General features: G+C 36.3%; 1 protein-coding gene across 1 annotated transcript in view; it reads right to left on the reverse strand.

Moving 5' to 3' along the window:
- DLG1 (discs, large homolog 1 (Drosophila)) overlaps positions 1–23,321 on the reverse strand; it is a 175,067-nt gene that overhangs the window by 42,502 nt on the left and 109,244 nt on the right. The window contains exons 7-14 of the mRNA XM_010568436.1: positions 19,749–19,799; positions 18,601–18,725; positions 17,072–17,241; positions 16,275–16,411; positions 13,516–13,660; positions 3,696–3,822; positions 1,296–1,452; positions 17–119 (exon numbers count right to left, since the gene is read on the reverse strand). Coding sequence (XP_010566738.1) covers positions 17–119; positions 1,296–1,452; positions 3,696–3,822; positions 13,516–13,660; positions 16,275–16,411; positions 17,072–17,241; positions 18,601–18,725; positions 19,749–19,799 — 1,015 coding nt within the window. The remainder of the gene's footprint in view (positions 1–16; positions 120–1,295; positions 1,453–3,695; positions 3,823–13,515; positions 13,661–16,274; positions 16,412–17,071; positions 17,242–18,600; positions 18,726–19,748; positions 19,800–23,321) is intronic.

Below are 23,321 nucleotides of genomic sequence, written 5' to 3' on the forward strand. Positions count from 1 at the left end.
ATAACGCAACCCTTACCTTCTGGACGGTACTGAGCTACAATCGTTACTGCTTGGCCTGCGTTCTTCAGGGCTGCTGCTGCCTGTTCATGGGTTGCTGCTTTTAGATCTACTCCATTTACCTACAAGTAATACAAAAAAACAATTTATCAAAATAAATGTTTGTGTTTATCATCACAGAACATAGACTCATGAAAAAAAAAATTAACTGGACACAAACTAGTTTCCATGCCATGTGAGTTTTCCCTGTTTCCAATATTACAAGCTAGTTAATACAAAGATTACTGATCCTTACTGAAATCCAAAGACAATAAATGCTCTCTCACACATACCCCTCTGTTAAGAAACAGTGTAATTGTCATAATATATCACTTAATGAATTTGTATTTGCTAGGTCAATTTTCTTATTGTTTAAGGCCTTTTTCTTTCTTTTTAAGGAGACATAGAGAATGTTATTTTCTGTGATGGTTCACCTCACCTTTCTTCAACAGGGCTTCAGGGATCTCCTTAGCCAAAGCATGCTTACAGACCATTATGTTTAACTTCCAGTGACAAACCACACCCTCCATGGGTCTAGCCTTGTTTTCAATGCAGCAGATTTAAAAATAGTGTCAGAAAAAAACTGAAGCAGGAATGTGTGTCACAGTTTAGACCAAAAGCATTTTTCATAGTTCAAACTAAAATAAAGATGTACTTTAATATCAGCATTTTAATAACAGCAGAGCCAAAATTTAAGAGGAAAAAATTCCTCTTAAATAACTACCAAATTACAATGCAATTGTCCAAAGACATGATTCTCCATAAATTAAGTCATTTCACAAAGAAACACACAAAATCTTTATGACCTTCAGTACTAATATAGAAGCCGCCCTTCAGTATGAGATGTATCTATTTAAGAGTAACAAGAAGTTTAGCAGTTATTCCAGGAAGTAAAGCACCCAATTTTAGACACTACTGCCAAGTCTCTCCATCTCATTAGAAGGCTTATTTCTAAAGCCTGCATTCTTTCAATTTAGACACACCCCCCACTCAGCTACCAGACTAAGATTAATGTCTTCACTGAATATTGTCACTGAATAGCTCTGAGATAGCAAAGTGCTATTTTAATCAGGTTACAGATGAGAAACTGAGGCAGACTGAAGTCCTCAAAGATACTTTGGAAGTATATTAGCATCTGTTCCATTGTCCCAAATTTAGCTCAGTTAATTATATTCTTTGATTATAAATCACTAACTGGCATTAATATACAGGGAGGGGAAAACTTTTGTTGTTTAAGTAAAAGAAGCAAGGAATCCTACAGATATTATACGATCTCCTTTCCTAAGCTCTCCACTTAGGTCAGCTGGCCCTCCTGCAAGGATGAAAGAGATGAAAATTCCTTCTCCATCTTCTCCTCCAACAATGTTGAAACCAAGACCTGTTGATCCTCGATGTAGGATGACCTTTCTAGGCTCCCTGAATGAAAGAAAGGAATACGAAATCTTCGTCACTAGACATGAGTAGAAGTAAAATAAACAATTAGAAAAGCTAAGTTCTCTAAGAAAAGTAGTGTTGAAAATTCAGGTATCAAAAGTTACACATTTCTTAAGGCAACAGTGTCCTGTGTCCCACCCACTCCTCCCCAGTCCCGTCGTTTCCCACTCCCCCCCAAAAAAGCTTAGACTTTCAAATAATAGCTTCCATTATTTGTATGCTTTCAATTCTGCTTCTAGATGCAACACAAAATCCCCTTCCTGTTGTTAGGTGAACTGAACAATCCATAAGTATGTATGTATTCTAAATTCCTATTATGCTGCAATCCTATTCAGTGCTAAGTGTTATTACTTAACACTTTCCAGACTATTTGAAGAGCCTCGATATAGCTCAGTCTTATTCTATTTAATGGCAATAGCAAGCAACAAAATACTCTTTTGCCTTTCTGAAACTTAAAGAACAAATTCTAATGGAAAGACCAACAATGAAAAGTATGCCCTTACTGCTTTAATTTCACTCCAGTTGGTCAAGCAATAAATACAGCAAAGAACAATTCAAGAAGTATGCATAAGCCCTTTTAAAAAAAAAAAGATCAGACTTTTTTTGTATTCTCAAATACATTTGCAATTTATTTGCAGCAACTGCAATTTGAAAAAGTTAAATCTAAACCAAGTTGTTGCATTCTTTTTATAGAATCCCCTCCTGACTCGGATGAAGAGAGGAAAGAAGAAATACTGATCAAGTTGAGACAAGGCCAGTCAACTTCTAATGCAGAAACACTCCTCCCAAAAATCTACTAATCTGCTACTTGACCCAATACAAGAAAAGCATAAATGATTTCAGAAACAGACATTTCTGATAAAGCAGAGCAACTGTGCACTGCATTTGAAAAATCACTAGAGAGCACTAAAGAACAATTAATGGACATTCTTAAGTATTTGGAGACATTAATTATTAATTTATGTGATAAACTAAGAAGCTGCATTTTTCCAAAACAAAAAAATATCATTTAGTCTGATCTTTAAAAATCACTCCATTTTTGCACTAGCTCTTAAATCAACTTAGTGTCAAATTCTTAAATTTCATCCGGTCAGCTATTATATTCATTTATTCAGAGTTCTATTTTATTACAAATAAATGACATTGTGAAAACCTATGTATATTGCTCTGGATCGCACTAATACATTAACAAAAATGCTGCAGTTAGAGAATATAAATATGCAGTATCTTTTAAAATATTACTCAAAATTTCTAAACCTCTTTTTGGGATGGAGGGAACGAAAGGGGGGGGGGGGTAATTTAAAGAAAATCACCCAAAGCCTTCTCTGAATAGCCCTTGCATTTCAAAAGAAATCTAAAAACTTCCTTTTATAGTAATTTTAAAGGAAAGCTATAAAACTGTAAGTTCAGCAATGCTATCAGCAGGACAGAACCACTTTGGCTTATATGTCCACCTAACCCCAAGTTAAAAATAACTACAAAGACATATCCTACCTTCCAATACACTAAAATTCATTCTCCAACTTATTATACCACTTAAGTTTCAATCCTGGGTAGACCCTGCCTCAGAAACTGAGTGACATTATCCATATCAGATGTTGTGACACAGAATTCAGCAACAACATACTGAAAATACAGTATAATATTCCTACACTTGCAGAACAGAAGGGTAACATAATCAGAAGAGCTTCCCTTTATCAGCAATGATGAACAAAAGATTAATGCAATCTACTGAATCAGTGAAGGAATGAATGGTCTGTTAATGCGAAAGGATTAAAGAGCTCTCTAGCCTTTCTGGATTTAGGAATCCATCAAATCAAACCCTTGTCAGGGGGTGGGGAGGAACAGAAAAACAAACAAACAAAAACCACCTCACAAACAAAAGCAAAACAACAACAAAAAACATTGCTGGCTTTAAAATAAGAAATAATCTCTAGTCTGCTCATACTACCATCGTAAAAAACCTCAGTCAACTCATGGAGCACTTTGGCAGGGCACTCTGATTTTAATGCCATTCCTGGACTGATAAATCATGTGTGTGTGCCCACATGTGTGTACATATAAATATATCTAGTTTTCTCCTTACAACAATGTTTACAAGTGTTAAGAAACTAACATTTATTTCTTGAAACAAAATATGGTATTTGCTAGTATTTTGCCCACAAACAGATCTTACGAGCTTCCCTGGTTAACTAATTTGACATGTAGCTTTGGTTATTCATTACCTGGTAATCTCATCATCTCCAAGCATTCCCTTGGGAATTGGTGAATATCGCCCTGGTGATGCTGGGGGCAGGGACTGTCCCAGGTAGGCAGATGGAGTGATATGGTTATCTACTGGCTGAGAATAAGCTTCAAAGAGGGGAAAAAAAAAAAAAAAAAAAAAAAAAAAAAGGAAAAAAAAGCATTAAGGAAAAAGCTGGAGGAACTGAAATAGGAGTGATCTCTTCTAAAAACAAAATATAATAGTTCAAATGACACATTATAAATATCACAGTTCTAAAATATTGTGTTACATCTACACATTCCCCAGTCTCCTCACACTTAAAGTCAGTAAGCAAATTTTTCAGTTTGATTGTGTCTCAAAAAACACTTTTTTAGAAACAGACACTGTGGATAGCTGAAGCCCATGAGGACAATCTGGAGATTTATCTGTTTTTAAAGTTGTCTTTAACTTGACTGAAGTCAATTAACAATTTCAGTTTCTTAAAATCACTACGTCAGAGCACCAGTGAAAAATAGAACATTTTGATGTTACACTTCTGCCAAACTGTCAAGCTGCCTACCTCTTTCTTTTCAATGCTTTGATGCAGAGCATCCTAGCATCTCCAGAATACTCCAGGCCATTCTGATTGGTCTGAACAGGGAGGAATGTTACATTTCTTAGACACTGAACAAAACCACCTTGAATAGCAAAGGTGCTGGCAGTGATGCTAGTATGTGCTCAGCCAACAGCACACATCAGGAGACAAAGGTAGGATTATTCCACAACCTACTCTTCAGGGTAAGAGGCATCAATTTACTGAGAGGAATAAACAAGCTAGTGCAAAAAATTTCAACTGTACTGCAAGGGTCAGTTGCCTTATTCACAGGTTCGTTGATTAAAATTAGAAAGGAGTATTAAAAGGATTTAGTCTAACGTCTTGCATAAGAGGCCCCGAATCCTGTGCATGAAGTGCATATGTTTTACCTGAACCACAACACACATACTAGAAAAATTTAGCATCTTAATGATTTCAATTGATCGAAAATATTCTACAATTCCAGGAGAGTTTTTCCAATAAACAATCAAGAGGGTGCATTATATTTCCAAGTTAGGCACACCAATTTTAAGTGTCCGTTCACCAGGCGTAGTCATAACCACTCTCTCCTATTACAAAGCATATTCTACAATTGAAAATCTTTTTCCTGGTGTAGGTGCTTCAAGCTTCGAGGCTGAAACATGGAGGGTGGGGACACTTGACAGATGCAACATTATTAAAAGTTGCCAGACTTCTCTGCTCTTATTCACTTGCTGTATCTGGTGTGGTGCCTGACCTTTCAGGATTTACACTAAGCTTTTTAACTGAATAGACATGACATAGATTGCAGAAGCGACCTGTATATTCTCCTTTTTTGTTTTTCTTTTTAAACCACTGGCAGAATGTTCGGATCATATAGGGACTTCATCAAGAGTATTTTTATATGATAGATTTGCTAAATAGCCAGCTTTCAAACCACCCAATCTGCGCTGGATTGATTCTGTATCATTCTAGATTCCTAGTAAACCTGTGTGCAGCAAATTCCATACGTGGAGTATGTATCACATCAACATGGTCTTACCCCAATCAGTGGTTTAATAAAAGAGGTACCAAGCCAGACAGGAAACCCCTATAGTACCTTAATGCCTGGCATGTAACATCTGGTATCATATCTGATTAGCCAGACTGCTTCTTATTCTTTAAAGCTTTGTCACAGTACTAGAGCTCTTTCATTTTTCCAGAATGTGTTTCAGCAAGCATTAAAATCCACTATTAACAGCTTAGGTAGTTTAAAAGCACTAGCTGATAAAGTAATTAAGTTATGTTATTCAGACACACCAGCCCTCAGTGAGTTGCATGCTCTAGTCTGGGACTGTGCAGAACTTTTGGAAATTGCAACTCTGGATTCACAAGTGGTTTCAGCAAAGTTCAAAAACTGAGTGCAAGAGGTAGCCTGTCCCCCTCTACAACACAGACAAAAGGAAGCTTCCTCAAGTTAGCTTCATGAGGTCTACAGCAAAGAGAACACTGCTTTTGCTAAAACCAAATGATCAACAAAAGCATTCATATTTGAGAATTCCCTAATAATTAGGAGTTGTTCAAGACACAACTCCTAAAACCATTTTTTAGAACAGCTGTAACACATGTACATTGCACCTTCATCGTTCTGCTCCCTGCAAGGATTTGAAGACTATAGAACCCACTACTTAATTCTTTCTGTCTGCCTTGGCACAATATTTAGCTTCTATGCACTGGTTACAGATTTGGACAGTTTACTGTCAATTTCAAAACTTGTTTTTTAGCCACATTTGAGTTTTGGCAACAGATTTTCACAATGATTACCAAACCATACAGGAATATCTACTTTTCAATGGAAAAAAACCCCAAACACTTGTATTTTAATACAATATAATATTGTATTTTAATACAATATTTTCATGTTATTGTATGTACTTTTTGTTTAAAGCAAATGATACTTTAAAAAATGACTAGTGTACATAAATATAGTTATTTTGATTTTCCTCAGAAAATTTTACAGCTAAAGCACAAAAAAATGGAATGCAGACTTTATGAGTGCTTTTCCAATTAGTGGAAAACAGGTTTTGATTAAAAAACCCTAAACAACTGTAGCACAGTATAGCAGGTCTGTACATTCTGTTCATGCACTAAATTTCCTCATTTCACAAAATGAATTTACAGTTGCTTTTAACAAATCAGTGGCAGCTATAAATGATGCATATTTTATAGGAAGCAATCAGATTTTTCATAACAAATTCTACGGTCGTTGACTTACAGTACTGACTTACAGTTTTATTGTTTTTAGGGTTCCTAAAGCTTTTAACTGCATCATGTTCAGAAACACACATACCATCTAACACTGTAACATATTCTTATTTTTTAAATTTTGTATTCTTTCACCACATAACTCAGCTATTGAGCAATATAAGTTTTATTTCAGACCCGTGGACTGTTCCACGTCAGCACTGGCTACATCGTTTATAAAGTTCTACACACGCTACTTGCTTAGAAAAGTCAGGTCCTTTCTCAAGGCTGGTATTCTCAGCTCTAAGGAAGCAAACGTACAAGGCATAAAAAGGCTCTCTATGGAGTTCCTGCAAAAAAACATGCCTGCACCTTTCCTAAAATCGTTGTAGCTGGATAGTATACCTGAAGAATATTAATATTCATGAGGAACATGATAGAAATAAAAGGCAAGCCATCACTTACTGAATTCTAAATCAGGTCTAAACTTCTGTTTCCAAGTAAATATTATTACTGATGTAACTGATAAAGGAACTGCGTTTTGGATGAACAGAAAATTACATGCATAAAATGAACTTGCTTTGACAGGAAAAGTCAAAGACTCTTAAGGAGACATTCCAGTTCCAAATCCGCCCCCGCCTTGACATAACACAGTTCTACACAAAAAGAAATTGGAAGATTTCCTATTATTTCTGTATTATCTGCAAACTGAGGATGCCAATCACAAGTACAATCTCTAAAGTAGCAAATAAAATTAAAACTTTATTGTAATTTGCTGTTATTACCTATTCTTCCCTTCCTGTGTTTATGCCATTTAAAGAATGATAAGGCATGCATGTCTCTAGTGAGGAAACTGATTATTCCCTACCTTGCAGTATTTTATTTCTCAATGCAGGGTGGAAATACCGTACCAACACATGCACACACACACACAAAAAGGAAAAACCTTTAGAATTTACTAGGACTCAAAAATGCATCATGAATAATGTCTTCAAAGGAGGCCTGTATAGGAAGCAAGCCCTCTGTCTCTCAAAAACTGTGTAGACACTTTTCTGTCTCTGATATTCTACAATACGCACTGTACAGGTAATGTCGGTGTTTTTAAATAGCAAGCTCTAGACCTTCTTAGTAATATTTCAACCAAACAACTTTAAAAGCATTAATAACAACAAGTTACTGGACATTTGTTCCAGGAACCATTTAATGACCAACATTTATATAGAGATTACTGATGCAGTTTACATTCCCTACTACAGAAGTCTAATAGCTATGATTATCAAATATACAAATCGATTTAGTTGCCAATGGTGCTAGTCAGCTGGGTGGCATCAGTCCACAGGACCATCCCACCTACAGTGCTGTTGTTCCTTGGCATACAATGAACATAGTTATTTTTGTTGAATTTCCATGTTTCCCATACTGGAAGTTCTCGTCTTTCAGTGTCTCAGAGACTGGATGCCACACAAGAGAACATTATTCAAATGGCAATGTGCTCAGAAAGAACAATCTTACATAATTGCATTCTTCTTGAGTCAGAAAACGGAGATCACTGTAACGTAACTGTTTAAACTAACAATCCACACCTCAAGGGTTAAAAGAAAAATCTCACAGAAGCAATAGGAACAGGCATAGCAATCAACTATTCCGGACTGTCAAGGGCTGTGGTCAAGCCTTCATTGCCCATGCACATACCAGTCTCTAGAGCTACAGGACACAACATGAACTGTTTTTTCTACATTCATTCCCTGCTAAATGCTCACACAGCCCCAACTTCTTTAACAAGATTTTCAACATTAACTTCCTCCACAAGCAGCCAGAAGCCATTCATGCATTCTGATAAATATCAAATGATAAGAGGTCAATTTTCAGCCCCAGGTGCACAGCAGTGGCAGGATCTGTACTCTTCTCAATAAATACTGCCATAGATCAGAATCTCAGAATCTCAGAAACCTCTTGATCAAATGTCCCTCAATTCAAAGACACTAACCCCAAAGAAATATCCAATATCAAATGATTTAATTATCTATATGGATGCTACCTTACTTTGTCCCATTTCTTCCGCCATCAGACCACACTATTGTGTGGCTGGTACTCTTACTACAGTAGTTCTAAAAGAAAACAGATTTTGCAGAAAACCTAGATACTGAAATTTGTGAACCTGGTTCTCAAACAGTTCTTCAGTATCCCTAGCTCTGCATTTTAAGTCCCTATCACCAGGGAAAGTGAGGCAGCCCTATAACTAAACTAGACCAGTTCCAGAGAGAAAGTCTTAAAGACAACCAAATTCTGAATTTGGTGTTGTCTGGACTTCTGAATGAATTATCATGTTTACAAAAGTTAGCACAGTGAGCAATCTACTGTATGTTCTGCAGACAGTAGAGATACCAAGATGGTAAGTACCATGCACTGTGCTTTTAGTTGTTTCTGATAAAATGAGTGTTTAAAAAACACCCATGCAAATTTTAAAAAAGAAAAAAAAAGAAGAAAAAAAAGGCGAGTTCTGGGCAGTGAGCAGTCTACATATATACTCAGGTAGTAGACAGAGTTTCTACCTTAACATCATTTGTAATGGACATGTCCATAGGCAGCATCTGTGAGGATTTAAGAGATTCAGTAGTGAAAGTAATAGTACGTATTACTTCTCCTTTATGATGGGCCTGAACTCCTAAGAACCTGGATAAGAGGATTCTGATGGACAGAAATACAAAGGAGGATTGCAAATACATGTCTCAAAACAGCTGCAGGTGAGTAGGTTAAGAAAGAAGACTGGTAACTGTTTCAACATTCACTCACAATCCAGGTGATTCTAGAAAATACCTCTTTATTTCTGTCATCTGGGAAAAGCTCTTCAGAGTCCCTAACCTAAGGCTCCTGAGCCAGGTACTGCTCTGCTAAATGCAGCATCACTTTTGGACATCTCCTCTGAGATGAGAACGAAGATAAAAACAAACCTTGAAATGGTGGCCCTGAAAACATCAGCTTCTAAACTGCTATCCACAGGAGCCACCACTTTTTGGTATGAGTTCTAATTGAGCAGCTCCCTACAGAAAGTGGAGGCTTCCTAGTTGCAAAGTTGTAGTACTACTTTATAAAGAAGCAACAGCCCTTGAGGAGATTGGTATCTCCCTTTGAAATTTTCATTGTAAATGTGAAAATATTGAGGGGTACTGAAAAAGCTTTTGTTCTGCTCTGTATTAGAAAAACAGCATCTTAGCCATATGCAGTTGCTTCTTATAGGCGAAGATTTAGCAAAAGACTAAACAGATTTCCTTGAATTAAGCCATTAAACACCTCAGGCAAGACCTTTGGATCTATTTTGTATGCAAAATTCAGGCAGTAAATCCTGAGTCTCCATGCCAGGTGCAGTAACAGCCAGCTGCACTTTGATCAACAGAGACATACAAGCATGTGAAGCCTTGGGTAGGAAAGGCTGTCCTGTTGTATGGAAAAGAAACAGACTGAAGTTTCATCAAAGGACCCAGCACTTTGCAGAAGAATGTTCTTTGATTAACTGTTGACAAAAGTCTACCAGAAACGGCGTAAAAAAAAACCCAGAGTAACTTCAGACAGAGAACTGAAGGTTAAAACTGCAGCTAAATGAAACAAAACCCAGAAAATCCACTCAGAAGTCCAGACAGCACTTTAGCCCACAAACCTTATCAAAGGTCACCAAAGGACAGAAGACAAACACATGGAATCTAAGAAATCTCGTGTGATTTTTTCAAAATGCTTCAGCAGGAAGAGAAAGGTTTGCATAAGAAGCTGCTGGAGCTTGAGGGGCTTGACAGCTGAAGAGATTGGCTTTTCACCTCTCAGTGGACAGAAGTGCCATTTCACACAAAGGACGGGATACTGGGCTGCACAGAATGCCACTGTCTCTCTCAAGTCCCACTTACAGGGAGAGCAGCCAAATGAAGAGAAACTTGGGAGGGAGGACAGTAATGGGACAAAAGAGGGCCTACATGTGTGGCCAGGTCATTTACCTCCAGAAAATGGATGTGAGACTAAGTCATGTATACTGGGAAATTAAGGACTCAAGGCCAGATGGCAGCGCACATCCTCATGGCAATCGTGTGAGATTACCCTTGACAGAACTTCCCTGAAGAGCAAACAGACATGGTAAGAAGGTATTCTTGAAGATACCACTGTCTCTTTTATGGCTCTTATGTTATGATGCAATTAAATTCTATGAACTGAGTCTCCAGCTCATCCACCATTTGAGAGAAATTAATTCGCTGCATGAGAAGAGGGCCAACTGCATGTCCTTATGCATACTGCTAGAGCAAATATTCCGTTAAAAGTACATATTAGTACAGATAATGTGAATATAAAAACAAAATAATCACCCAAAGGAGAACGTCAATTTGTAGTCAAAGAGGAAATATGACTGCTGCTTCAAATAAGACCCTCAGCAGTCTGATCTCACCTACCTAAAACCAAACTACTGAACTACAGTATTGAGAATTAGCCGCGCTGAGTTTGGTATCTCTGTTCTTAACTTCTCGAGTCTATAGACAGTCTTTTTAACATCAAAGTATCATTTAATGAACAGTACCAAAGCACATAAAAATTTAAAATTGTCCTGGTTTCAGCTGGGATAGAGTTAACTGTCTTCCTAGTAGCTGGTACGGTGCTATGTTTTGAGTTCAGTATGTGAAGAATGTTGATAACACTGATGTTTTCAGTTGTTGCTCAGTAGTGTTTAGACTAGAGTCAAGGATTTTTCAGCTTCTCATGCCCAGCCAGGGCACCTGACCCAAACTGGCCAACAGTGTATTGCATACCATGTGACGTCCCATCTATTTTAGGTACCGGGAAGTGGGGGGCAGGGATTCGCCGCTCGGGAACTGGCTGGGTGTCGGTCGGCGGGGGGTGAGCAATTGCCCTGCGCATCATTCGTACATTCCAATCCTTTTATTACTACTGTTGTCATTTTATTAGTGTTATCATTATCATTATTAGTTTCTTCTTTTCTGTTCTATTAAACCGTTCTTATCTCAACCCAGGAGTTTTACTTCTTTTCCCGATTTTCTCCCCCATCCCACTGGATGGGGGGGAGTGAGCGAGCAGCTGCGTGGTGCTTAGTTGCTGGCTGGGGTTAAACCACGACAAAAATGAAAATCTACGTTTATATCCAACTATTCCTTTATGGTTGCCTAATAAAGGAGTAGGTTTGTCAAATCCTACTACAGGTTCCTTCCTCCACTCTCACAAAGTGAACAGTTTCAGTTCAGTTTTCCTCCCAAAAGAGATAACCAGTCCTCTAAATCGCTACAGCGCTTTGTTCTTTTCCATTGAAGCCTTACTGCAAATTGTTTTTTAATAATCAGAGGCACTGAGCAAAAGTTATTAAGTATGACTTTTGCCAATATGAGGGTATCATTGATTTATTAGGATTGGCCAAATTATCAGGAACGAGCTCCTTCTCTACCTTCCTCTCCCCAAACTTTCTTGAGGCTTTGCCTTTGCCCCCACAAAAGATTCATAAAGTAAATATCCCAATGATTGAGTCAAGATACAGTAGTAATAGATAAGATACCTCTATGTTTGTCACATCACCACCCACAGCAGTGTAATTGCATTACTGCAACACTACGAAGAACACTACATACAAATTCGGTTACCTCTGTTCCAGAAAAACTGAATTCAAGGTGAAACATATGAAGAGGTCAGCTACCATGGAGAGAGAAAAAGAAGCCTGCCTTCCAAGGAAACAGTGGGAAAGGTTGAATTATTGGACAAACGAGATACCGTAAGGGAAAATGGCTGCTCTCTAACCATATATTTGAGTGTAAAACTAGGGATGAATAAGTGAAGGCTGAAAATTAAGTTTTATGTCAAAGAATGGAGCCTTCAAGAGCACCCTTCTAATAAGACAGTGAAGACATAAAACCTAATTAGCTCCAAATTGTAATTCAGTAAGCTTACAAATAGATTTAAAGACACTGTAGCTGTCACCGATAAATTATGGGCTTATAAGGTACTTCAGTCCTTTGTTGTGCTGCACTTTTTTTGTTCTTTACACACTGTTTTAGATTACATCAGTGGCTTTTTAGCCCAAAAGTGATCCTTTTTCACATATAGTATCTGAACAGATCAGTGCTACATATCAATTACTCATATCTAACAGCAGGAAACAAAAAACCACCTAAAATAACTCTCCCCCAGAACCATTTTATGTGACAAGGTGAGTAAAACTGGTTATGCAGAAAAGTCCACCTATTGAGTATTGAAAGATACAGTTCTATCATTCTCATCCCTTTGTCCAAACACTAAATGGTAATATCCCTCTTGAAGAAACAATACATTAAATTCAAATTTTTCTTTACATTGTAGTTCAACACTGAACTTTCTGGATTTGGATGTTTGACTTAAAAAAGACTCCTGTAAGTAGTACCCTTATGTCAACAAGAAGCTCCTGTAACTATTTTCAATATAGCATTCACTGGTTTTCCATTTGAATTATCAACAGTTATGTCAAAACTGAAGTAAGATTTCAAGTAAGTTAACATGGAATTTCACAACACATTTGCAGGCAGGCATCAGCGGTCAAGACCTCCCCCTCCTCCTAGTCCAGTTTATTCAAATACGTGCAGCTCATGAAAAAGCACGAAAACAGGAAAAAAAAAAGTCAGAATCATTACTAACCTCTACCTCAAACAGTACTGTCTTTTGCTCAGTTCACAGGATACTGACCATCTACACAGTGCATTGTTTGTTACTCTTCACAGCCTCCAGGAGCATGAGCCACGTGTTCTCCTTCCACTCATCAGCAAGTGATCAGAAACATCGAGTCACTACGACTAGGCCACATCAGTCACAGAAACACACTAAGAGCCCCATTGTTGCTGTCTTTTCAGTACACAAGCTATAGGATGTTATTCTGTTCAGCATATAGTTTTCCTGATTCATCAACTTTCTTATATCAGATTTTCACACCTTGTAATTTTAAAAAGATTGAAACTCTTAAAATACTAAAAATGGGATATGTTAAAGCCTTAAAGGAAAAAATAATTACATCACAAAGATAAGCTGAACTCACAGTTTGTGATGTCAGGAGGGGCATAGCTGTCGTTCATGAACATGCTGGTGGGTTTTGCAACTTTCAGATAAACAAAGTCAGATGTGTTTTTTAAGGCAGTCACTGCTTCTTCATGAGTAACTTCTTCTAAGCAAACACTGTTCACCTAAAGAGAAAAAAAACCCTCTCAACATAGAAGTATGTACCGTTTCATAGGACATTCACTGAAAGCTGTTGGAGCACTTTGGCATTGAGAGCCTTTATTAGGATTCATCTGCCACAGACAAGATCGGTTATATAAAAGTTATATAAGAGATGCTTTTTAGTGCTGTGAAATATAAGACAGACAAGTCTTTCCTCAAAAGATTACGATAAACTGTATTAACCGTAACATTGTAAAGAATGCACACATGACTTTGGAAAACTAAGAGGACAAATATGACACTCAAAATGCCATAAGCATGCACGATCACAGTACTGACACAGTGTGTTATTGCAAGCATTAAATAGAGGAAATTTTCTTCTAGTAAGAATAAATCTTACATGATCTTGTCATGACATAAAAGTTCTAGACATTATAGTGGGACAACATATTCTTGCAAGTGGTCAAAAGTAGGTGTCAAAACTGGAGAAGATCCCAAAGGACTGATTTACATGCCAAGTAATAAGAAGTAGTTTAACTTTACAGACAACAGATTTTTTTAAACTATTGCTACTAAGGTGAAACACTAGCACTTCAGTTTAAAAAAAAAAATCCTTTAACAATTATTATCTCATATAGAGCCACAGTAAATTGAGTTGCTGACCCTCTCTTCCATATTTTGATGAGGGAAGTAACTTCTGCAGATAATTCCAGACAACGTGGGAAATAAGGCTTGTACTGCACTGAACCTGAGGGACCAAAGACACCTTCCTTTGTTTGATTACTTAACTTTATATCCTGTGTAAAAACAACTGGGCCTTGTCAATTGTTATCTGCAGGGGAAAAAACTCTACTGCTTAAATATATTCTTTCCATCAGTGTTTTCTAAAAGTTTCCTAAAAGTTTTCCAAAAGCCTCTTACTGAATTATTTTTTTGTAAACAGATTTAAATTCCTACCACTCTGATGACTGAAAAGTCATTTTGCAGTGCATTAGTAATTGCAGTACAACCTAAATATGCAGACAGAAAGTTACATTCTGCAAAATACGGGAGCTTCTCTCTACATTAGCGACTAAAGCTTTGAGTAAGTGAAATTTGGCTAATCAGAAGATATTATAGATGACATTTTACCCACTTCTTTCCTAACTTAATGAACTGAGGGAATGATTACAGCTACAATAAATTAGGACATTATATTTACTATATCCAATAGCATAATGTATATGCTCCTTGCATCCCTGAAACAGTATCTGATATTAATCCAAAACTACTTTATTTACTTTTGTCAGGCAATTTTTTTTAATGGATAAAGTAATACTGGACAAAGTAATCTGTCGCAAAAGTTTGCTACTTCTAACAAAAATTCATTAAAACTTTCCATATATTTTATGATATAAGCAAGTTAGCATGAAATTTTCTTGTACAGGTGACAAATTATAACACTGGAAAGCAGTTCACCATTAAAAGGAAGCTTTCCAGTGCCCTCGCATTCTGGGGAGGTCCTATAATCAAAACACTTCCCATGATGCAGATTTCAAAACTTAAAAACATCAAATATGTGACAGCATTGTCATCAAGCAGCTGGATCTTGGGGTTTGTGAATTTGCATGGCATATGAAGGTATATAGTTATTGTGCAGCTAATAGTAAAAATAATATATTCTCTTTCTCTTTTTTTCCTCCCAGTTCTCACGTAAGGATTTGCTCATGTCTTGAGCTGGTTTCACGGAACTATCCATTTTAACACCAAGATCTCATTCCTAATACTTCAAAAAAGCAGGATTCTTTAGATAAAGGGATAATACCAGAATTCTTTAAGTAGCTTCAGTTTTCCCAGCTCTTTATTTAAGTGGCTAACTTATCCAAAAAATCTTTTAACAGACAGGAAACTCTGCACTAAAAATTTGGAGTCAGTTTCTTACTGTTCAAAGAGCAATAAAGCACACACTCTGCTGTCACGTACTCTGAGTACAGATGTACTCAGAGCTCTTACAGGTATTGCCTGATAGACATAGGAGGGTGGAGCCCTCAATCAGAGTTGAGTTTAAAATTCAGAAATTCATTCAGAAATTCCTGGCTCTGGCTCTCATTTTTCTAGCTGGACAACTAGATTTGTGGATGGAATTTAAGAAAGTTGAAAGTTACTTTTACTTTGTGCATAGAAAATTCAACTTTGAAGTATTTTAAACTTAAAAAAAAAAAAACCAAACCATTCAAAGCATTACAAACACTGAAATCCAATGTAAGCCGCAGTTTCACTACAGGCTGGCCAGCCACCAGTACATGGAGTTCCTTTCTGTTGTTCTTTTTTGAGAAGAGAAACAATCCCATTGTATGATAGTTTACAATCCTGTCACTCAGATCCCAGAAAAATAATAGCAGGCATCAGAAATAAACATGGTGATTAATACAAGTTTTGCATGAAACGTTGGGACAGGAATAGATTTCAGATTTCCTGATGAGATGGTGTTGAACACTGCAGATTTAATTTTTATCATTGATTTCCTGGCAATATCAATTTTTTTACTGAGTTCTATGAAGTAACACTCCACTGGCAGGCAGCTTAACCACAAAGTAAACCATGCCCTTACTGGGCCTAAAAGTGAATGACCATAAAAAAAATGCAGCTCTTACTTACAGCTAAAAGTTTGTCTCCAATCTGAAGTTTGCCATCTTTATGTGCTGCCCCACCTTCAATGATTTTGGTTACATAGATGCTGTTGTCTCCAGGTATATGCTGATTTCCTACACCACCAGCAATACTGAAACCAAGACCTGCTTGAAGATAAAATCGTTACTCAAGAAACCTTTTAGCATTCATTAGATTCAAATTATTATATAACTAATAATACTATTTGTATCACACAAATGCATATATAAAAATACTAGGCTCTGGCTGAAGCAATACTGGATGCCTTTCCAAATGAACTCCATAGTTTTCCAGAAAGTTCTGGAGAAGACGTAACATTTACAGAAGTTCTGAAAATCAAAAACTAAACCATTTGCTCCATGCCTTGTGAAAGATGCACACAGCAGAGCTATAGCATCTCCACTAATATTTAAAGAACCATTGTCCAACATTTACCCATATAGAAACAAAATAAAGCTGTCTAAGTGTTTTTTAATCTCTCAAAATCCTTTCTAGGTAATTCAATTAAATATTTTACTCCCATTTGTAATATACTAAAAAAAATTACTAAATACTATCAGAAACACATTTTTATCATTTGAAAGAAAAACATGCATTCTACAGGAAGTTTCAAGACATGGATGAAAATTCAGAAGCATTTGAGATGCCATTATCTTATTTTTCATTATTCTGCATTTCCTAGAACGTCATATGCAACTTACTATTTTATTTTGAAAAATAAATGCAGAAATCTATCGTCAACACTATCCTTCTCGTGAAACAGAAGCTTTATAATTCCTACATACCTTTAGGGCCTTTTACAAGTTTGATTTCCACTATTTTTTCTGTGACTGGTTTTCTTCTTTTGACATACAATCGTACAATTGATCCCGCTTCTTTCAATGCTTCAACTGCTTTGCTGTGTGTCACATCACGAACATCCACCTCATTTACTCGTAGAATACAATCGTTAACCCTAGAGACAGCAACATTCATGTTCAGCTGTTGTGTTATAGCAGAGCAGACACATTAGGAGCCTAATATTTTATCTACAATACACTAACATACATGTTAACACAATAAGATACATAGATTTTGCTTCAAAATTATGCTGAGTCAAGACAATGGTCTAAAACTAATTAGTGCTTTAAAAAAAAACAACCCAAGGACTACTAGAAGACATTTAAAGGGAGTATTTTGTTCACAGCCAAAGAGAACGCCATCTTACATGTGTTTCATTTAAACAGTATTTTGAACAGAGCTTCGTACAAACTACATTTAGGGCTATGAGAAAACTAAAAAAATTCAGAAACTAGGAGGCATGCAGTGAGAACACACTAGTTTTAAGCCATGATATGAACAACACAACCTCCATTACTGCCTTTCACAAGCTGTTTAAGTGCTGGCCTTCCACTCCATTTAACATGTTGCTGTAGTAACACTGAGCTCTCATTACACTAAGTACAATGCCTGACCCACCTGTCACTGTGTTCTGCCAGATGTACCTCTGACAATAGCCAACAAGCTAAAAATGAAGCCTTGAAATAAGCTTATTAGGACTAAAAAACATAATGCATCAGGCATTTGCACCAAAAATGATTTGACAACACGAGAAAAAAGCTGGTCCTACAACTGGATGTGGGTTTTTTCCACACAGTGATACAGGAGTATATTTAAAGGCTGTTCTGGATTAAAAAAAGTAATTTATTAATGCAATTTATTATTAACTTCTAACAGTACTCTTCTCAAAGTTGCAAATATCACTTGCTACCATCTAGTAATACGCCAACTTTTCCTCACTAGGAGTTAAGTAGTAGTATCAGTCCACAGTTAAATAAGAAAACAAGGTATACTGGAGAAGGAGTATGCTATTAATTTAAACAAAAAAAACCCATTGCTTTTGAAAATGTGTAGTATCTTTGAAAAATTAAGACACAGAATTATACCAAGCATAGAAGAGCGTTGTTATTAAGCTCAACTATCTTACAGATCAGGAAATCTGCACATGGATAACCAAGAGTTAGTTACCTATCCTACCTGTCTAAGCTCTTCCATTGTATATTGAATTAAGGACTATAGAACATATGGCATAATCAACTTATACCACCAAACAGAAAAGATAAAGTTCACTTAAATGCAGATTTTATTGGTTGGGGAAAAAAATAATTGGTCCACTCAAATATTTTTCATTATTTACAAAATACTTCTGTAAGTAAAACTTATTTAAAATGTAATGTAGCATGTAAAACTACTAAAAGCAACAGAAAACATTCTCTCCACTGTTTGAAGATGTAATAACAAACATTTAGCAACCCAACATAGAAAATCATCATACCGTAATCTTCCATCCTGTGCAGCTGCACCCCCGGCTATAATTTTTGTAATGAAAATACTTGAATCATCCCCAATATGTGGGTTGTCTGTACCACCTGCAATGCTAAAGCCAAGTCCTGAATTTCCCTAAAGGTAGAGGGGAAAAAAGATTTACACATTTCTTTTTGGGGGAAAAGATATTCAAGTGTATCTATTTGATTCAATATAGAACCAAATCTATGTAATTTTCACCAATAAAAAATACTAAAAGACACTTCAAGCAGTATACTACATATAACCATATGTAAGACATAATTTACTTATTTTCATAGAAGAACATAAGTCATTGTGTAACTGTAAGAGACACAGTTGCAACCCCACAGCTTTCTCACTGAAGTGAACTTGATAAATTAGATAAAAACTTCCCTCTCTAGTGAGCTAGATCTTTGAGATTATTCATACAAATATTTGCTCCTCATTAAATTATTAGTGACAAATTATTTTCCCAGAGAAGCCCCCACATGATTTGTGTCACATATGTAATATATCCTCACAGATGCAGAGATTCAGACTGATATTTTCTCTTCAAAGGTTGCCTGCTCTTACTGTAAACTGCAAGACCTCTTCACCCTCTCAGTAACCACCAGAACTGCACAGGTGTGAAATACAACCATTTCTTTCTTTCTTTTTGTTAACAGTGCAGCTCAAGAAATGAGAACTGAGATAGATCTCAACATTGTAAACCTAAAGAAGCAATGCATATGCCAAGGCATCTCTTGTAATCACAACTGGAAGCCTGAATCTCAATATAAAACTAAATGGTATAAATAAAAGCCTATCATAAGTGGCAATATAGGAAATGAAATAATAATTTGTGTTATTACTCTCTACAAGCCTAGATAAGAACATTAAATGCAGTATGTCTCAGGGAGATCCTTCCCCCATTTTCCTCTTAATATTCAAGGATATTAATAAAAACGTCTATTCCTGCTCCAGCAACTGGGTATATTTTTTTCTTTAGGTTAAATAATCTACCTAAAGGAAAAAAAAAATACAAAACAGTAAGGATTGTTTTGGATTGACATTTAGCAGTATCAAGACATTAATTTTTCATATTAAGGTATCATAGATCCCATCTAAAAGAGTATAGAAAGACATTTAGCATGTTACCCTTTCAAGAGTAATTTCTTCATACTCATAATCTGCATCCGTGCCATTGACCTATAAAGAAAGAAAAGTGAGACTTACAGAGAATTTTACACTTTACATGACAGTTTGCTCAGCTGGCGGTTCACTCCCATCAAATCTCAGCTGATTCACAGTGACCACTGAGCTCAGAGGGGACACATGATTTTCACACTGCTCTGTACATGAATCAGACATTCTTTTTGTATGAGTTTAGAAGTTAAGATTTCAGAAAGCAGACTGTTCTACACACATATTGTAGAGCAGAGGCCTTCTGCTTCTGATTGCCAGGAAAAAAAAAAATGCTCCAGATCATCAGATGTTCCTCAGGCCATATAGCAAGTTGAAACTGAGAAAAAAGGAAGGGGTCATGGGGTAGAGAAGAAATTGTACAGAAGAATGAACAGTATTTTCAAACTGGTGTTCTGCACAGAGCAGAGAAAAATCAGACTGATGCTTTATACCATTTCTCACTAGAAGTGGGTAAGACCTTTCTAAAGCAACATTTAATAACTTTATATTACTATTTATCATGTTACACATATATACTAAAGATCAACAAATTAAAACGGGATCAAAAACAGAAGAAGAGTTTAGAAGAATATTTTATAAAGCTAGATGGAAACCTCAAAATACTAGAAGTAAGCCTCGTTGTCCTCGTTAGAAAGGATACCTACATTCTTTGCTGCCTACAGGACAGAATCAAATAACAGAAGTAACAAATATTCAGATTAGGTGAAAATAATTAAATGTCAAATTCTTAACCATATTTAATATAAAAGTAACATTAAGATTTATTTTTTTCAATTACTAAGATATCTCAGAACTCAAATCCTTCCCTCCACAGATACCTACAGCAGCATATACAACATGCAGCCACAAGCAATCCCCTATTTCAAGCCTTTTAGGATGAAATATTTAATAAGGTAAGAAATAACATTTATACTATTATTTTACAAAGCTTCTTGTGTATTCTTAAGATATTTTATGTCTGATAGTCTTCTGTACTTTTAACATACTATTCAAGATTTTATAAAGATACAAAATATATGTATAGAAGAAAGCATTTTAAAATCTGTAGTTTGCTAGCAAAGAATTAAAAAAGGGACTTTAATTCATCCCAAACAAAATTAAGATCACATCTGCTTCATTCTGCATATGCTTATTTAACATATTTAAAAGCTCCAAAAGCTGGAGATGCCACAACTTACACAGGCTGTCTAATATCAAGCTCATTTAAACTTCACTACAGTTTTTCCTCAATCTCTAATTATATCTCCCCTTAATACAACAAAGGCCATGTCCACTCCAGACATAAGATTATTATTTTCTTCTTTGTGCAGTACCTCAAAAATTATTATGTCCTTAGTAGTTTGTTCAGTGGAAAAGATACTGTGGTTTTAACACATGATATTTCTCCATTAAAAAGGGAAGAGGTCTTGACCTTCTGCATACATGAAACTGTATCTATTACTACACCAACATAAAAGAAGCCACTGTGATCAAGAAGTTTTTGTTAGCTTTGTCCTTGAGCTATTATCTACAAGAATGACAACATGTGCTAACTGAACCAGTCATCCAGCATGACAGTACCTGGGAAATGGTTCACCATGACTGATCAGTATGTGGCTTTTTTTTTTTTTTAAATAAATAACAAGGATAATTAATATTTTCCCTATTCATTACCATTAGGTAAAACAAAGCCAGTCCTAATATATTTAAGAAGTCTCTTGTTTATTTCCATGTACAAAACTCCGTAATCCAATTTTAAAATATCATCTAGATAAACAGGAGCAAACAAGAACCTCCACAATTTTTATCTTTCGCTTTAGCGCAGTTCTAGAGTCCGTCCCCCCCCCTTTTTTATTTACCTTTGAATTGATTTTATCTAACAAACTGAACATTAGCAGAAACAGGAGCAAGGATACATCAAATGATAAAAATCACTGTCCTATTCTACCTTTTGCAAGTTTTGAAGTGATCTCAGATCCATTAAGCCAAGCTTTATTTGCAGGGACTCCCTCTGGATGAAGGAAGTTCTGTACAAATGCTGTAATTACACTACAGCAATCTTCTTTGAATCTGAAAACTTATTAGTAGTTCAGCAGAATTTGGTTAGAGCCTTCTGGCTGTACTGAAGTTCATTTCTCTGGTATGGTTACTCTTTTCCATGTGCCATCAACTTGAGTTTTGTTTGTATTTCTTTGGGCTTTTACAAAGAATAAAAAAATTGCTGCTTGGCATCTGTTTCCAACCTAGTTTGAGTTCTAAGAGTGAGTACTTCTTCAGCTGCTTTAAGATTCAGATAACGAGAGCTGTGTTCTTGACCATTTATTCCTTGATGACTTTTCATATTTTGCTTTGTTCTCCTTTCAACAGAAAAAGCTTTAATAGCTAAGGTTTCTGTAGATTCATGATGCAGTTACCTCACAAGTATGATTTTATATTACTTACTGCTTAACAACCTGGGAACCTAGAAGGATATTCCTTTACTCAACTTCCTACGCTTACAGAGTAGGTTAGATTACAGATAGTTATAGGCTTGTTTGTTTTACAGTCACTGCAAACCGATAATTTAGATAGCTTAAAATTTTGAGTGCCAGTTTGTTCTGTTAATGCTATTTTCTCTTCCTATTTCTACTATCTACTGTCCTCCACTTACTGTGTTCCTGCCTCTATCAGATGGGGCCTTCTGAAATGTGAATACGTATTTATTAATCACTTTTCTTCTTGGCTTAGTTTGTGTGGGCAGGGAGACACCTCACCTTCAGTATGCTTTTCTAAACCGTATCTGCATCACATCAATAAAAGGGCCACACACTGCAGGCTACGGCTGTGATCTTTTAGTCAGAGACATCATTATTACACTCGGGACTCATTTATGAGCCAATTATGTCACTGTACTAATCTTTTGTCTTCTGCTTAAACTGTTAATTCACGCTTTTGTCTGTCAAATTATTACAGCTCCTTTCTAGCAACGTTTCTAAGTTATGAATGCTTTCGACAAGGACAAGATTTACTCTTTACTTGCTAATACCAGTGCTTAGAATAAACACAATATAAAGCAACTAGTACAGTCATTAACACTGTTCGGGAAAACAACAAGCAAGTGGGATATAAGTAACTATAGTAGAAAGGTAAAGGACGAAAATTCAGACTTGAAACTTATGCCAGACTGACATACATTCCAAAGCCTCTGAAGTCTCTCTCTGCAGTGGTATTCCTATCACACACTGCCAAACACAAATTTTAGCCTCCATGTAACTACGCTTACCACCTTAATGTTTCAAACAGAACCAATGCATTTTTATGAACATTTAGAGCTCTAAAATCTTAAGTATAGCTACTGCATGAATAAGCGTTTTTATGAAAAGTGCAACAGAAATGGCACATTAAATATTAAAGCATCTGCCCGCACAGCTGAAGAAACAGATTGTTCTCTGAACACTCAACCTCTGGAACCTCAAACAACTGAGTTTTGCACTGTCACACACTGGTACTCACACAGAACCTTCCACCTGAAATGTACAACTTCCCCCCCCCCCCCCTCCCCTAACT

Source organism: Haliaeetus leucocephalus, unplaced genomic scaffold (assembly GCF_000737465.1).
Source record: "Haliaeetus leucocephalus isolate CR32 unplaced genomic scaffold, Haliaeetus_leucocephalus-4.0 Scaffold240, whole genome shotgun sequence".
Lineage (NCBI taxonomy): Eukaryota > Metazoa > Chordata > Aves > Accipitriformes > Accipitridae > Haliaeetus > Haliaeetus leucocephalus.